This window comes from Molossus molossus, unplaced genomic scaffold (assembly GCF_014108415.1).
Source record: "Molossus molossus isolate mMolMol1 unplaced genomic scaffold, mMolMol1.p scaffold_m16_p_22, whole genome shotgun sequence".
In the NCBI taxonomy this organism is placed as follows: domain Eukaryota; kingdom Metazoa; phylum Chordata; class Mammalia; order Chiroptera; family Molossidae; genus Molossus; species Molossus molossus.
Window position 1 is genome coordinate 34,550,998 of NW_023425358.1, and position 14,548 is coordinate 34,565,545.

General features: G+C 50.6%; 1 protein-coding gene across 1 annotated transcript; it reads right to left on the bottom strand.

Annotated features, from left to right (window-relative positions):
• Nucleotides 1-1,825: 1,825 nt before the first annotated feature.
• Nucleotides 1,826-14,110, bottom strand: MORN3 (MORN repeat containing 3). Its single transcript, XM_036276351.1, has 5 exons — nucleotides 13,945-14,110; nucleotides 7,174-7,331; nucleotides 5,452-5,611; nucleotides 2,172-2,356; nucleotides 1,826-1,909 (listed from the first exon to the last, which is right to left on the bottom strand). Exons 1-5 carry the CDS (start codon nucleotides 14,087-14,089, stop codon nucleotides 1,832-1,834), a joined length of 726 nt encoding a protein of 241 aa, XP_036132244.1. The 5' UTR covers nucleotides 14,090-14,110; the 3' UTR covers nucleotides 1,826-1,831.
• Between the last annotated feature and the right edge of the window lie 438 nt (nucleotides 14,111-14,548).

Genomic DNA, 14,548 nt, shown 5'->3' on the forward strand with positions numbered 1-14,548 from the left:
CTAATACTAGGACTAGCAGGACACCTTATAGATTGTTGAGAGGTTATGGGAGAGGCCGCATGTAAAGCTGTCAGCCCAGGACCTGGCACTCGAGTGAGTGCCCTGTATCTCTCTGTTAATTCTGTGTCCCAACGTGGCCAGGTCCAGCTTCCTGGTGTCAGAGGGGTAGACCCATGCCTTGGGCCAGGCCACCCTGTTGATGATTTAGAGGCAGAGAGAACCAGACAGTGTCAGGGAGCGTTTATTGAGCCTTCGCTACGTGCCAAGCGGTTGGTGAGGCCTTTACGAACAATATGGTGTTTTAGGGTTACACTATTGAGGAATCATTTGTACAGTGTACACGAGCATGTTTAGCAGGATCCCTAACCTCTACCCATAGAGTGCCAGTAGCGTTCTTGTCAGCTGTCACAACCAAAAATGTTTCCGGACATGCCAGGTCTCCCAGGGAAGGAGACTGGATGCCTTATTTGATCCTCTTAGTAACCACAACAACCCCGGGTGGTAAGTACTGTTATTGTCTCATATTAGAACAGAGAGATGGGTGACGTACCCGAGAGCACACAGCTAATAAATCCTGCTGGCTTCACACCCAGGCAATCTGACAGCAGAGCTCATGCTCCTGCTCATTATGTAAGAGTGCCTCTTATCTCGCAGGAATGTTGTCTAAATTAGAGTCATGCAAAGCCCCTCCCAGATCTCTGCTGCACAGTTAACCTCAATACATGTCATTATGATCACATCTGGTCGCAAATCTTCACAGTACCCCTGTGAGATCTCTTAGGTCCCATTTTGCAGATGAGGCACGGAGATCACTTGCTTCGGGTCACAAATCCAGTAAGTCGGGGTTCTTGGCCCCAGCTGTACAGTGAAGTCATCTGGGGAAGCTTTTGAAAGCCCAGGTCTCACTCCCAGACGGATGAGAGGCTGGGCGTGGAACCCGGGCGTCTGTAGCTTTGAAAGTTCCCATGGGATTCCAAAGTTGAGAGCCAGGTCAAGTTGAACCTCACATCTTAGTGACCGGATTCAGGCTTTCTCCTCTCTGGAGTATCTCAGCTCAAAGGCCTGGAGACACCTCGTCTTCTCCCTCCCCCAGGGCCAATCCGTGCAGGCCAGAGAGCCCTCTTCCCTCTTCTCTACATGAAATTCCTTCTGTGGCTCCCCCACTCCCCAAACCTCACACCATAGGCCCCAGGCTGATGCTACCAGGTTTTTCCTTTGCTCTCCGGCACTCAGGGATAGGGTCATGGAATAAAGGCTGTCACGAGGGTCCCCAAGGCCAGCTGGGGAGAGAAGCATTGGCCCCTACTGGCAAAGAATGATCCAGTGTTGGGAGGATGAGGTGCCAAGGGTGTGCCCAGAGTCACCACTCACGCCTCCAGTGGGAGCTGCACCGGTCTGAGCAGTTGATGACGTGGGCTTGACTTTCTCCTGAAGTTCTGGTAGTCTGCAGGGGTGAAGGGATGCTGGGAGCTGTGTCTCTCTATACCCACGCAGGAGGGGCTAGGACCGCATGAGACCACCGGACAGATGTCCCAGTGGCAGCATGGGGCAGACCACCTTACAGGCATTTGGGGGTGAGCCAGTCACTTGTCTCCAAGCAGCGCTCCTCCCAGTAAGCACAGGGTACAAATGGGAGGATTTGGGCCAGACTGGAATGAACTGGTCTTCAGGGCAATGCGTTTTGAAGGGGAGGAACCAGAAAGGACCAGCAGGTTTGCAGGAGGCAGGAAACACGCTCTCTCTGGTCCCTACCCCCCTCCACCAAAGCAAACCCCAGGAGCTGCCTCGCCCACAGAGAAGGTGACAGGTGTGCCCACCTCCTCACCTGGTATCAGTCTTCTTGTTCCTCTTTCTTCTTGAACATGGCCAAGGCTTCCTCCAGTATGCCATCAGGGTCTAGAATTTTGACCTGGCGGGGGAGCAGCAGGGTGGGTTTGAGGACTACAGAAGTCCCAGGCTACCAGTTTTATGAGCTGTCGCCTGCTTTTGGGGGTGCTGCCTGCTTTTAAGGATGCTGCCAGCCTTGTGGGGTGCTGCCTGCCTGAAAACAAAACCTTGTCTGTTCCCTGGTTGGACTGGGCTGGGTCAGGCCAGGCTGGGTGTGGCTGGGGGGGCTGCTGTTTTCTGTCCCTTTCTGGGTGTGGTCACAGGGCCTGGCGAGAGCTGCCCACCTCAGGAATGGGAAACCGGGTGGGCTCAGGGGCCTCATCGCGGCCAAAGTCGATCATTGTGCCACACTTGGCTATGTCGTCCACCCAGAAGCCTTCAAATAGCTGACCGTGGTCCAGGTGGAAGAAACGCCCGGACCCGTTCTTCAAGCCTCGCTGCCAGTAGCCCTCATAGCGGTTCCCATTCTCTGGGAGAAAGGACAGGGAAGTGTGGGTGCTGGGCACAGCACACCAGGCCAGTGCACGAGCCTGGCCCCCCCATGCCCAGCTGGCCCTCTGCCACTCCCAGGCTAGACGCCAGGCCCACCGGGAAGCCAGAAGGAAGTTAGGTTGATTAGAGTGCTGGGCTGGTCAGTGGAATGGGGTCTGGGAAACTAACCTACAAACATCAGAGCCCTGGGGTGCCAGTGGCTTCCAGAATCAGACCCTGTTTCACGTGTTGCCTCCACTACTTACTTGAACTTGGATGAGCCACATGGTTTCCTATTTGTAAAAGAATATAGCTAATAATATGCATTGCCATGTTTTTCAGCACTTCCTTTGTGCCTGGCTCCAAGCATGTTTCTGACCTCACTCACAAACACGATTCTAGGAAGGATGAAGGACACTGTTTTACAGGTGGAGACTGCAAAGCCCAAGGAGTTTGATTGACTTGCTCAAGGTCACAGAACTAGGAAGGGACAGAGGCACAACTTGAAACCAAGGCCTGTTCATCCCAGGAGCCCATGTTCTTAATCAGGAGTCAGTTCAACTTATCTGATGGTGGCGGTGTAAAAATAATAATAAACCGCCCTGGCTGGTTGGGCTCAGCGGTTAGAGCGTCGGCCCGCGGACCAGAGAGACCCGGGTTTGGTTCCTGCTAAGGGCGTGTGCCTCGGTTGCAGTTTGTCCCCAGCCCCGGTTGGGGTCATGCGGGTGGCAACCACTCGATGTGTCTCTCTCATGTTGATGTTTCTTTCTTTCTCTTCCTCCCTCTCTCCCTCCCGCTCTATCTGAAGATAAATGCAAAAAAAAAAATGTCCCTGGGTGAGGATAAAAAAAATAATAATAATAAACCTCAGACACTTACTAGTTTTGTGACCTTGGGCAAGTCACATAACCATTTTGTCTCATCTCTTTTGTTTACTTATTTATTTTTTTTTAATTTTTTTTTTTTTTATCCTCACCCGAGGACATTCTTCCATTCTTTGTTCAGGTAGAGTGGGAGAGAGAGAGAGAGAGAAACATCGACGTGAGAGGGACACATCGAGTGGCTGCCACCCGCACAACCGACCAGGGCCGGGGACAAACTGCAACCGAGGTACGCGCCCTTAGCGGGAACCGAACCCGGGTCTCTCAGGACCGCAGGCCGACGCTCTAACTGCTGAGCCAAACCGGCCAGGGCTGTCTCATCTCTTTTGTAAAACAGGAATAAAAATAGCATCTCCCTCACAGAATTGTTGTGAAAATTAAATTAGTCCATACATTGTAGCACAAAAGCAGCCAGGGACAATACATAATCGAATGAGCATGTCTGTGTGCCAATAAAACTTTATTTACAAAAACATGTGTTGGGCTGGATTTGGCCCAAGGGCCATGGTTTGCTGACCCCTGCTACACACAAGTATGAGCTGGTAATATCATTAAACTTACTATTAGTGTCAGCCACCATTAACAAATATAAACCTCTGTTTGGCTGGTGTGGCTCACTAGTTGAACATCGACCCATGCACCAACAGATTGCCAGTTCCATTCCTGGTCAGGACATGCCCAGGTTGTGGGCCCGATCCCCAGTGGGAGTATGCAGGAGGCGGCCAGTCGATGTTCTCTCTCATCAATGTTTCTTTTTTTTTTGTTTTGTTTTTATCCTCACCTGAGGACATTTTTCCATTTTTTGTTCAGGTAGAATGGGAGGGAAAGAGAGGAACAGAGAGAGAGAGAGAAACATCGACGTGAAAGCGACACATCGAGTGGCTGCCACCCGCACGACCAACCAGGGCCGGGGACAAACTGCAACCGAGGAACGTGCCCTTAGCGGGAACCGAACCCGGGTCTCTCTGGACCGCAGGCCGATGCTCTAACCGCTGAGCCAAACCAGCCAGGGCTCTTTTTTTTTTTTTATCCTCACCCGAGGACATTTTTCCATATTTTGTTCAGATAGAGTGGGAGGGAGAGAGAGAGAGAGAGAAACATCGACGTGAAAGGGACACATCGAGTGGCTGCCACCCGCACAGCCCAACCAGGGCCGGGGACAAACTGCAACCGAGGTACATGCCCTTAGCGGGAACCGAACCTGGGTCTCTCGGGACCGCAGGCCGACGCTCTAACCACTGAGCCAAACCGGCCAGGGCTCATCAATGTTTCTATCTCTCTCTCCTTCTCACCTCCTCTCTAAAAATCAATAAAGGAAAAAAAAAATTAAAAATCGATACAAAATAAATAGTTATAAAAAATATATAAATCTCTCCCTGGCCGGTTTGACTCAACGGTTTGAGCATCAGCCTGCAGACCAGAGAGTCCTGGGTTTGGTTCCTACTAGGGGCACATACCAAAACAAAACAACAACAACAAAAATATATATATATATAAATCTCATTTAACCTTCACAATAACCCTAGGTATGTTTTATTTATTTATGTATTTATATTTAGAGAGAGAGGAAGGGAGAGAGAGAGAGAGAAACATCGATGTGAGAGAGAACATCCATCAGCTGCCTCCTGCATGCCCCCCACTGGGGATCAGGCCCACAACCTGGGCATGTGCCCTGACCGGGAATCGAACTGGTGACCTCTTGGTGCATGGGTTGATGCCCAACCACTGAGCCACACCAGCCAGTTGGTACACCTTTCTATTTTTAAGGGGAATTCCTTAGCACATTTTGATGTCACAACTTACAGACTGTGTGACCTTGATCAAGTAACTAAACCTCTCTGTGCCTTCGTTCATTTGTAGAGTGGGGATGAGAGTACCATGTTCTGGGATTGCACTGAGGATTAAATGAGTTCAGGACTGTAGAAGTGTAGCTATGATTCTAATGACCATAAGAAAAGGCCTCAATTGTTCATGTTTATTGTTAGACTCTCCTTTTAGAGTATAAGCTCCCTGAGGGCAAGGATCTGGTCCTGTCACGCACCTTAACCCACACCGGAGCTGGGCTTTGCCCAGGTGTGTCCTGCTGGGGACTAGGTCAAGCAGGGACTAGAGAAGTACAGCCCTGAGGGCGAGGGCCAGGCGGGCGTGGCCAGCAGGTCGGAGGTGGGGCCATTGGGCGTGGCCAGCAGGCCGGGTGGGGCCGGGTACTCACTCAGGCGCAACATGCCCTCCCCTTCTGGCTTGTCGTTCCGCCATTGGCCCTCGAAGATGTCACCATTGCTGTAGTACATGCGGCCCCACCCGTTGCGCTGGTTGCCACACCACTCACCTTCGTAATACTCTTTGGGTCCGAAAAACTGGATCCCGTAGCCCTGGAAGGATGAAGGTGTCCCTGATTATGGTGCCCACCACCATTAGGGAAGCCCCAGCACCCTCCTTGGCACCCAAGCCACACATCTGGGCTTCTTCCTCGCTTCCTCTCGCAGTCCTACGTGGTGTATTGCAGAATCGCTCCGGGGGTCCGTTTCCCTGCGTCCCCCTGCTACCGCCTCTTGAGCTCACCTTCATTTCTCCCCCTCCCCCTCTCCCTTTCCTCCACTCTCCATACTCTCCGTCCTCACGCACCCAACATACAGCAACTAGAAGGATCTTTTTACATCACCTGATTATCTTTGCCCCAACTCTGATTTGACCCTATTAAAAATCACAGGTGCCTCTGAGAGATCAAAGCTATGGACTTTCTCCCCAGAAACATGAAGGTCATCACCATACTTAGCATCCAGCCACAGAGAATCATGGACTCCCTGCAGATCATACCTCAGGAGGTTGGGTTAAGCAACTCAGGTCTACCCTGCAAATCCCGATTCCCCACCAACACATCAAGGCCCACACCTACCCCCCCCCCTTACCCCTACCCCTGTGGGCACACACACCTTGCTGACATATCCTTCCCTTTGTTACTTCTGCCTCCTTTGCTACTTCCCCTTCTTCTTTTTTTTCTCCCCGGTTAACTCTTAGCATGTGGGGCATCACCTCCTACAGGAAGCCTGCCTTGAATGCTCAATGATCTTCCTCTGGGCTCCCTGTGCCCACCTCTATCCTAACACCGTATAATACGTAAATTGTTTATTTTGGGGCCTCTTTCCCCATTGACCAATAAATAAATAAGTTGAGAGCAGAGATCATGAAATTCTGGCCTCTACCACTCGCCAGCAGTGTGACCCCAAGCAAGCACTTCACCTCTGAGCGTATTTCCTCATCATGGGGATGGCGGTGGTGATGGTGGTGGTGGTGGTGATGTGAGAGTTAGTACTATATCATATCCCAGGATTGCAGTAGGCATTGTTCAATAGCAATACTATATTTTTATGTTTCCATGGCCTGTGGTGAGGGTTTGGGTGTTCATGGGTGAGGACATGCCCCTAGCTGACTTCTACCCCTGGGACCTGGGACTTTCCTCTCTGGTCAGGTGGCTAAGGGTGTAGCCTCAGCTTTCTGGTTCCCACTCTTCCTACCCTCTTATCCAGGCCCAACAGAAGAGGAATTCTCAGAAAGCACTGCCCAGGGGAAAGAAAGCCAGGAAATGAGTGGGGGAGAAAGGGGAGGAGACTTCCCCCCACCCCCAATCCCACAGCCTGGCTGCCTTCTTGTAGCCACAGGGTTTCACAGGCTCCTGCCTGGGCCCTCTCCTCTGCTTCCTGTTTCCTGGGTTTTGTTCTAAGAAGACTTGATGATTCCCCCACCCCTTCCTTCTCCTACTCACACAGAACCCCTGTTCTCCCTTCAAATCCACCCTCGTTTTCTCCCAGGCCTGACTCCTCCCCCTACGCGCCCGCGCGCGCGCGCGCGCGCGCGTGCACACACACACACACACACACACACACACTCGCTTTCAGCCTGGTTCAGGCCCCAGGCCATGATGGGAACCACTCACCGATTTCTTATCACCTTTCCACCAGCCAGAATAGACTCTCCTATGCTTTCCAGTCTCTTGGTCAAGAAGACTGAGGGTACCATAGCCATCTCGCTTCCCCAACTTCCAGTCTCCCTCATAGATGGCCCCTTTCTTCTTCCAGATCTGCCTTCCTTTTCCTGGTGACACACAGATGGGCCAACACTGCAGACATGGCCACCGGGGGCTGGGCGCAGCTGCTGGGCCTGCCTGGGCCTCCGGGGCCCCTAGACTTGGTGATTCTGGAGGACTGGGACAGGGTCTGTGCCTCATCTCTAGACCCCAACGCCCAGGAAAACCCCGAGAGTTCCATGTGTACAACTGGCGGTGTACAAATAGTGGTTCCCCAGCCCTTTGCCTTGAGGCCAGACTGACAGCGAACCCCAAGTAGAAACTGGCCCCTCCAGCTTTCCAGTTTCATCCCTTAATAATATGGATGGATATGCCAGATGGCCAGGGTTCTGTGAACAAAAAGGGACGACCTTGGGCAAACCTGACAAGCTCAGTAACTAAAAGTAACCTCAAGGGATGTTTCGATCATATAAAAAAAATCATAACTGAGTGAGTTGCCCTGGCCAGTTTGGCTCAGCGGTTAGAGCGTCGGCCTGCGGTCCGGAGAGACCCGGGTTCGGTTCCCGCTAAGGGCACGTACTTCGGTTGCAGTTTGTCCCCGGCCCTGGTTGGTCGTGCGGGTGGCAGCCACTCGATGTGTCCCTTCACGTCGATGTTTCTCTCTCTCTCCCCCTTCCCCTCTCTCCCTCCCACTCTATCTGTACAAAAAATGGAAAAATATCCTCGGGTGAGGATTAAAAAAAAAAAAAAAAAAAAAAAAAAAAATCATAACTGAGTGAGTTGCGGTGGGAAGTCGCGTCTTAAGGCCTATGGGATAGAAAAACCTCTAACCTGAACAAGCCCTGGCCATTGTGTTTGTGCATCTAGACAGACACACCTAAAATGTCAAAATGATCTCTTCTCTAGACCCCGGTATGGGACAAGGCAACTCCCACATTCCAACATTATCTTCACCCGCATACCTCTGTAAACTGTGTGTGTGAAATGTTAATATTCTGCACCCACCAAAGTAAAAAAGTATGTATCTCCCTGTTTTACTTTTATATGTAAATATGTTTTATTGATTTTTCAGAGAGCGATAGAAACATCCAAGTGAGAGAAGAATATCGATCATTGATTGGCTGCCTCCTGCCCGTCCCCTACTGGGAATCTAGCCTGCAACCCGGGCATGTGCCCTGACTCAGAATCGAACCGGATGTCTCAGTCCATGGGACAGTGCTCAATCCGCTGAGCCACACTGGCCAAGCTCTATTTTACTTTTATCCAGATCCTAGAGATTTCTTTGCTTTGATTTCTCCCACCTCCTTAATCTGCCACCAGTGGATTTCCCGCACCTGCCTTATGTCTTTCCCTTTGATTCTAACATAAAATAAGCTGCAAAACTGCCCTTCTCAGGAGCGTTATCTCAATCCCTTGAGCTTTTGCTTCCAGGACTACTCTTATTTATTTACTGTTTTTATACTTACCCGAGGACATTTTTCCACCTTTTTTGTTCAGATAGAGTGGGAGGGAGAGAGAAACATCGACGTGAAAGGGACACACTGAGTGGCTGCCACCCGCACGACCAACCAGGGCCGGGGACAAACTGCAACCCGGTCTCTCTGGACTGCAGGCCGATGCTATAACCACTGAGCCAAACCGGCCAGGGCCAGAACTACTCTTAATACCCCTTGGCTCACCCTGGCCAGTGTGGCTCAGTTGATTGAGCATTGTTTTATGCTCTGAAAGGTCACCAGTTCGATTACCAGTCAAGGCACATACCCGGGTTTCAGATTCAATCCTTGGTCAGGAGGCATCCAATTGATGTTTCTCTCTGTCTCTCTCTCTAAAATAAATAAAAAACATATATTTTTTTAAGAACCTTGGCTTATAATAAACTCTTTAGCCTGGCTGGTGTGGCTCAGTGGTTGAGCATCAACCCATGCACCAAGAGGTCACTGGTTTGATTCCTGGTCAGGGCACATGCCCAGGTTGTGGGCCAAATCCTCAGTTGGGGGCAGGCAGGGGGCAGCCAATCAATGTTCTCTCTCATTGATGTTTTTATTTCTCTCTCCCTTTCTCTCTGAAATCAATAAAGAAAAATAAATAAATAAAATAAAAATCAATAAAGAAAAAAAAATTTTTTTTTTTTAATTGGGACTTCTCCCTTGATCTCCTGGAGACACGGAAGGAAGCAGGAAGTATGGGGGCTTCAATCCTAAATGCTGCCCACGGTTGGATTGAAAGCATTTTAGGACCAGGCATAGAAAATGACAGCAGTCATACCTCACTTAAAAAATAAATAAATAAATACACTCTTTAAACCTTTCTTTAGGTTTGGGGTTCTTTTTGTGGACAGTTACTAGAAAATGTTCTGTATATTTCACTAGTTCTCCTGAATACACATGGAGAACCATCTCCTACCACTCCAACCCCTTCTGTGTCCTCCACTCCCACCTTTCAGACTGCCCTCCAACCACTATGGCCTCCGTGATGTTCTTGGAACCCACAAGGTATTTTCCTGCCTCAGGACCTTTGCACCTACTTGTTCCTTGGCCTGGAACACTCTTCCTCAAATACTCACTCACTCCCCACCCCCTGCAAGTCTTTGCTCAAATCTCATTTTCTCAACAAGGCCTATCCTGACTGTCCCATTTAAAATTACAAGCCAAGCCCTGGGCGGTTTGGCTCAGCGGTTAGAGCATCGGCCTGCGGTCCGGAGAGACCCGGGTTCGGTTCCCGCTAAGGGCACGTACTTCGGTTGCAGTTTGTCCCCGGCCCTGGTTGGTCGTGCGGGTGGCAGCCACTCGATGTGTCCCTTCACGTCGATGTTTCTCTCTCTCTGTCTCTTCCTCTCTCTCCCTCCCACTCTATCTGTACAAAAAATGGAAAAATGTCCTCGGGTGAGGATAAAAAAAAATAAAAATAAAATTATAAGCCAAGCCCTGGCCGGTTTTGCTCAGTGGTTAGAGTGTCGGCCCGCAGACCAAAGAGTCACGGGTTTGATTCTGGTCAAGGGCACGTACCTCAGTTGCGGTTAGTCCCCAGCCCTGGTTGGGGTCCTGCAGGAGGCGACCAGTTGATGTGTCCCTCTCACATCAATGTTTCCCTCTCCCTCTCCGTCTCTCTCTTCCTTTCCCTCTCTGTCTCTCTCTCTCTCTCTTCCTCCCCTCTACTCTATCTAAAGATAAATAGAAAAAATATCCTTGGGTGAAGATGAAAATAAATAAATAAAATTACAAGCCTCTTCTACACCCTTACCCTGCTCTGTTTCTTTCCATATCACTTGTCAACTCCTAACATAATAGATAATTCACTTATTTATTGTTTATTGTCTACTGTCTGTGTCTTCCAGGAGAATATGCTCTCCATGAGGGCACACACTTTGGTCTGCTTTGTTCAGTAATCTAGTCCCAGCAACAAAAAACATGTTGTAGATGACCAATGTTTGTTAAACAAAGATATATGTTGAACAAAGGGATGAATAAGATATTTGTGGAGTACTGTATGGGTCAGTCATGGTTTGGTCCTTGGTAGCTAGGATCAAATGCAACATTTTCCCTGTGAGCTTTTTGGTCTCAGGCAAGTAACTTAACTCTCCGGGTCTCAGTTTCTTCATCTTTAAAATGGGGACAAGAATACTTCATGGAGTCAGTTCGATCACTAAATTCATTAATACATATATATAGGACATTTAGAACAGTGCCAGCAAATAGGAAAGATGATATCAATTATTTTTGCCCTTGAGGTAGGGCCGTCACCTTGTAGGAGACATCAAGTTCTTTGTACCTGTCCTAGTTTTATTTCCTCTGCCCTCTGTCACTGAATCATTGAGGTTGGCCTGGGGCTGATTCTGCCTCCTGGCAAGACCAGCCAATCACCGACTGGGCCACTGTGATTGGTTCAGTGAAGGGCATGTGATCCTAGTTGATCCAATGAGACTGTGTGCCTGCAGGATACGGGCAAAACTTAGGATGCATGGCCTGTGAGGCCCTGTGCTGTTGGCTCTCCTCGTTCTCTGCTGCACTGGCTGTCAGTCTGTTTTTTGTGTTTTTTTTTTAATCCTCATCCGAGGATACTTTTCCATTTATCTTTAGATAGAGTGGAAGGGAGGGAGGGAGAGAGAGAGAGAAACATCAGTGGGAGAGAAACACATTGATTGGTTGCCTCCCGCAGGGCCCCGACCTCTGGCCGGAATCGAACCCACGACTTCTGGCCCGCAGGCTGACGCTCTAACCGCTGAGCCAAACTGGCCAGTGCCATCAGTCTGCTCTTTGAACAAGGTTTAACACCCCAAAGCATCCCGCATTCTGATTCCATTATCTAGAAAACATGCCCCACTGCCTGGCTAAGCATTCTGATCTGGGCTCAGCTCAAACATCACCTCTCTGACTGTGTTCTCTCTCATGGCCCCTTTCATGTCCTCTCTCTGATCCCCTTCACTTTCAGCTGTGTGGCCTTGAGTAAGTCACTTCCTCTCTCTGAGCCCCAGTTTCCTCATCTGTAAAATGAGATATTATCTGTTGTGCAAGTTCTCTGTAGTCTGGTAGCTCCCTGTGGTTGGGATTATGGCAGATGCCTAGTAGAGGGCCTGGCATGGACCAGGAGTGCAATAAGTGTTGGCGAAGCGAATGAATGAGACTCTGGGGAACCCCAGGGCCACCCCGGCCTTGCCTTGCATGGATACTTGCCCCTAGCAGGAACCGAACCCGGGACTCTCTGGTCCGCAGGCAGATGCTCAACCGCTGAACCAAATTGGTCAGGGTTTTTTTTTTATCCTCACCCGAGGACATTCCTCCATTTTTTGTTCAGATGGAGTGGGAGAGGGAGAGAGAGAGAGAAAAAAAAACATCGACGTGAAAGGGACACATCGAGTGGCTGCCTCCCACCAGGGCCAGGGACAAACTGCAACCGAGGTACGTGCCCTTAGTGGGAACCGAACCCGGGTCGGGGACAAACTGCAACCGAGGTACGTGCCCTTAGTGGGAACCGAACCCGGGTCTCTCTGGACTGCAGGCTGATGCTCTAATCACTGAGCAAAACCAGCCAGGGCATTATTTTTATTTATTTATTTATTTATTTATTTATTTTTATTAAACCTCTTTTAATCTGCATATACATCACAGCAACTCACTTCAGCTTGGTCAAAAGGTATGTCTGGAAGGGGGTGGGGGACTGGGCCTGGATTCTCTTTCTGCAGCCTCAGCCCCATTAGTTCTATGCCTCCAGGCTCTGAGGGGAGGCAGGACTTACAAAGTAGAAAGGCTCAGAAGACCAGAACAGCCCACATGGTGGGGCAGCCCAGATCCAGAGAATAGGAAATGACTTACCCAAAGTCATGCAGCCACTGGTAGAGCCAGGCTGAGAGCTTCCGGGCCCTGTCTCCTAGTCCAGGGCTCTGTCCACACCACATTCTGCCCATAAGGCCTGCAGCGTACATGCAGGCTTCTTAAACCACACAGAGCTCCGAGCAGCCACAGAAAGCCTGGCTTCAAGTCAGTGCTGAGGGTGGGTGGGTGTTACACACTGGCTGGGGGCAGCTTTGGAGGGCTTCTTGGCCAAGAAAGGTTCTGAGTAGCATTCCTGCCATGCTCAGCCTTCAGAGAACATTCTAGAAGTTCTCCTTCTGCACAGACCCTGGGCTACACACTTGATAGATGTCATCTCTCATCTGTACAGATAGGTACTATTCCTGTTTTATAGATGGGGGAACTGAGGCCCAGAATGGTGTAGTGATCACTCCCGGTCCATGGTTGTGGGGCTAAGATTCTCACCCAGGTTTATGGATTTCACAGCTCTCGGTGTAGGGGAGTAGAAGAGGAGAGTGGTTAAGAATGTAGAGGTGCGAGACTAGAGTGAAAAGTCATGCCACCTTTTTAAAAGGAAAACTTTTCCTTGGCCAGTGTGGCTCAGTGGTTAGAGCGATGGCCCACGGACCAAAGGGTTTTGGGCTCAGTTCCCAGTTAAGGGCACATACCTGGGTTGCAGGTTCAATTCCAGGCCCTGGTCATTCAGGGCATGTACAGGAGGCAACTAATTGATGTGTCTTTCTGGAATCTATGTTTCTCTCTCACCTCCCCCATCTCCCTCCCTCCCTTCTACTCTCTCTAAAAAGCAAAGGAAAAAATATCCTCCGGTGAGTTTTTACAAGACCAAAAAAATTAAAATGAAAACTTTTTTTTCCCTTCCCGTCTTCATTTGTATCACAAGAACCCCTGTGCCCCCTGCTGGTTAGACCGAACCCAATCCAGTTAAAGTCTGAGCCCAGCCACTTGAGGGCCGGACCCTCCTCCTTCACCAGCTGTTGGTCAGAACCCAGTTCAGGGCTGAGCCTGAAGATCAGAATCGCATTTGCAAGCTGGTTTCTGGGGTCTGCCTTTTCCTCTTGCTACCCAGCTCCATGCTGAGCCCAGGGGTCAGAAGGTAGGGACAGAGCTGGTGTCCCGAGCCCCAGTGGTGGCTGGGGCTGGTGTCTCAAGACTGCTTTGTGCCCTGCTGGTCCCTGGGACTTGCTCTCAGCTGAAGTCAGGGCTGGGCTCCTACCCAGAGCTCCAGCAGGTGGAGGCCTCTTGCTGGTCTAGGTCAGCATTCACCCCGTGGAGGGGCCTCAGGGACACATCTTACGCCCCAGTGAGCTCTGTACACCGTTTCCTCGGCCCAGACCCCGCACTTGCCACCCGAGCCCGAGGGTCCCCCACTCACCATGTTTCATGTTGTCCTTCCATTCACCCACGTAATGGTCACCATTGACAGCATACACCTGGTGTTTCAGTCCATTCTTCTGGGCCTTTTGGTCCCACACCTTCCATAGGGCCTCTGACTTTTGTGGGCACTTAGAGATGGGCATGTTGGCTGCTTCTGCAGGGCCAGGGGGTGCTGGCAAAAGGTCAGGGACATCGGGAGCTCAGTGTGCCCTGCATTATGCCAGGGTTCTCGAACTTCCTGGAGAGGCACTGTCTGAGTTCAGGTGGGATGAGTCATGTGTGTTCTGTGTCCCTGGGGCAGATGAGCCGTCCTTGGAGGAGTTGCTTTTGTGCTGGACTGGCCCTTGGCTGTCTCCTGCCTTGCTTCTCCAGGGGCCCCCTTATGAGGAGGGGGAGGGTTCTGATGGCACAATTACTTGGGAGCCCAGGGAAACCAACAGAGCAGCTGGGTTTGTGATGGCATCAGGAAGAAGCTGTCCTTGAGCAGGAGGTGATGGTCACAGATTTGATAACCAGTATGACCTATCAGAGAGGATGCTGGCCTGGAGCCCCGCCTCCTCGTGGTGAGCACTGGGATCCATTCCAGGGGAGTGGGAGGTCGG

Coding starts and splice junctions, on each gene's coding strand:
- MORN3 (XM_036276351.1), bottom strand. CDS start 14,089: ATGCCCATCTCTAAGTGCCCACAAAAGTCAGAGGCCCTATGGAAGGTG. Junction 5,612..7,173: donor GGAAAGGTGATAAGAAATCG/GTGAGTGGTTCC, acceptor TCATCCTTCCAG/GGCTACGGGATCCAGTTTTT. Junction 1,910..2,171: donor CCCGGTTTCCCATTCCTGAG/GTGGGCAGCTCT, acceptor CTCCCCCGCCAG/GTCAAAATTCTAGACCCTGA.